At 36.1% G+C, this 2563-nt stretch overlaps 1 protein-coding gene across 1 annotated transcript; it reads right to left on the reverse strand.

Moving 5' to 3' along the window:
* Window positions 1-1983: 1983 nt before the first annotated feature.
* Window positions 1984-2350, reverse strand: LOC105625381 (growth/differentiation factor 8-like; the record flags this gene model as incomplete). Its single annotated transcript, XM_012206715.1, has 1 exon — window positions 1984-2350. A coding segment is annotated over exon 1 (367 nt), but the record flags the coding sequence as incomplete, so codon positions are not given.
* Window positions 2351-2563: the final 213 nt, after the last annotated feature.

Here is a 2563-nt window from a genome sequence, read left to right on the forward strand (position 1 = left end):
TACCGCCACTATTACGTGCTTAGCGGCAAGTGGCTCGAAGACAGTTTCGCCCGAGGGATTCGTGTGGTGGTGGACCGTTTGGAGCTCCTTCTGCTCCTTAACAAGTGTATATTATGCACGCAGTGCATACAGGGTGTCCCCGAAAACATGGTATCCTTGACCTCCACTTTCATCTGATTGTCGTGGTAAAATGTCTAATTTTTAGTACACCTTGGTAGCAATCAATAATAAATCATATAATCTGCCAATTATGTGCACCTTACGTAATCGGATTATCATTTATTCCTCCCATTTCTACAATAGGTGACTGTGCATGTTTTGCAATTTATACAGATATAATGTAAGCTTTGTTAGAAATACTTGTCGTTGCATTTTATTTGTGTGAGCAATGGTGGTCTTCCCTGATTGAATTCCCAAAATGAGTAATATTGTCCAGTAAAGGTTGGAAAGAAAAGTTGAAAAGTTTGAAACCTACGAATTTTAGAATGTTTCTAGATATTACGAAGAATCTTTCTAGAATTTTTAATTTCATTCTGTTTTAATCTTTTATCATTTTGTACGATTCATATTGTATATTTTTAAATATAAAAGAATATGAATAAAGAAACATGCATGTAGCAAGCGAATTATACGGTACTCGTCTGATAAATCGTAGAGTTAACGGATGTCGGATGTGAGAGCTAGTTATATAATTGTTACTTCGACATTATTAAGTTACAAGATGCTCATCAGTGGCGATGATACGATACAATCCAGTATATGCACAATGTTGCATGCGAAAGCGTGTACATACGCGAGTCACGCCGGACGGATCGCCGAGTCTCGCTGAGGTTAATTTACTTGACGTTGCCAAGGAAAACATGATCAGTGTCGTGTATGAAATATTACCACTCGCGGTAATTAATTCTGAGTGAACCTGGCGCCTGGTTGGCATGATCTTTAGGATAACGCTACCTTTTGCTACCTTTGCTAAGATATGCACAACGAGTTTTTGCAATCGTGCAATAAGACTAAATATCTCGCAGAAAAAAAGATTCGCGACACAACACATACGTTGCGTTTGATATTTTGTTGCAAACAATTTTCAATACTATGCGTACTACATTGCGAGAGCATACATTAAATACCGTGCAGAGTAATGCTTCTCACAGATTTAAGTGAACTTGAGTGAACTTAAGTGTTCTGACATTTAAAAGTTTTTTTGGAGTTACACTGTTAAAAATTTCACGAAATTTAATATACTTTTAAGTTACACAATTTGAATTTAATTTCATGACATCACATTAAATTTTTAATGTAGGTATTTATAACTTAAAAGTATATTTGTGTACATGTACATGTACATGAAATTTAATGTATTTTATGAAATTTAATGTACACGTTCATATTTAACTATTGTAACTTAGTTTTCAATTAAATCATTCATTACTTTTAATTTCGTTAATCATAATCACGAGCTTTAATTACATGTAAAGGAAGCATTTCTAACGGTGTATGTATGATAAAATTTCAAACTGTATATCATTGAATTAATATTCTTTTATTCTTTAATATATCGCGATGAAAGTATACAAAATTTTTGATAGAATCTAAATTGTGTTTAAAAGATAAATTGTTTTAAAAAGATTCAAATTTTTAACTTTTATTAAACTTTTATTAAACTTTTGATAAAAAGATTAACTATGAATAACATCAACATTTTTCTCACAAAGATAAATATAAAAATTAATTTCTAAATAATTTTTGTAATTATAAAAATACACATAAAATTTCAATAAAATTATTATATATTTAACAATACAGAGTGTTTCATGGAATTGAAAGACTGAAAACGAGCTATATCTTAGAAATGATAACAAACATGGGAAAATGTTACAAGATAAAATAACATGATTTTATGTTGTATCCATCCTATCAGTTCCTCTTTCTCACTTCATGGGACATTCTGTATACAGAAGGAGGGAAACGGAAGAAGAAACTTACGAGGCTGCGCTAAGGCAAAGACACTCTCCGTCTTCGCGGCGTATTCGTCGACCTCCTCGTGATGTGTGATACCGGGCTCTAAAGGCTGGTCGGCCTGCATCCCGTATATGTCCATCAGCTTCGAGATCGGCGGGATCCTCGGCAGAGCTCGACCCGTCATATTCGGCGCCTGTTTTAAGCCGAGCTTATTCAGAATCTGCTCCTTAATCGCTTCCAAACTAAGCGCGCGGATCTCCTCATGCATTCTACAGGCGTTGCAGGCGTTACCGGCCATCGCCAAGTGCCGGACGTGGGCTCTCTCGATGCCAGGCGCGTCAAAGGCATCGAGGAGAACCAGCGAGAGTAATAGCAGCGCCCTCGTGACCATCTTGTTCAAGGTCGCCCTTGGTCGGATCAAGCTCTACAGATCGGCTTTCGTCGCGAAAGGAACGATCAGATGATCAATGGCATCGTCGTTCCCGCCAAGTCCTTGTCTTTCCTCAAGACAAGACTTAAAAATTTCTCTTAATTTCCTCTAAAACGATTCTTTGTTGATCTCTGATAATCCTTGCACTATACCCTTTCTGTTTCTATTATATTA

The sequence above is a fragment of the Atta cephalotes genome (assembly GCF_000143395.1).
Source record: "Atta cephalotes unplaced genomic scaffold scaffold01213, whole genome shotgun sequence".
NCBI classification, from domain to species: domain Eukaryota; kingdom Metazoa; phylum Arthropoda; class Insecta; order Hymenoptera; family Formicidae; genus Atta; species Atta cephalotes.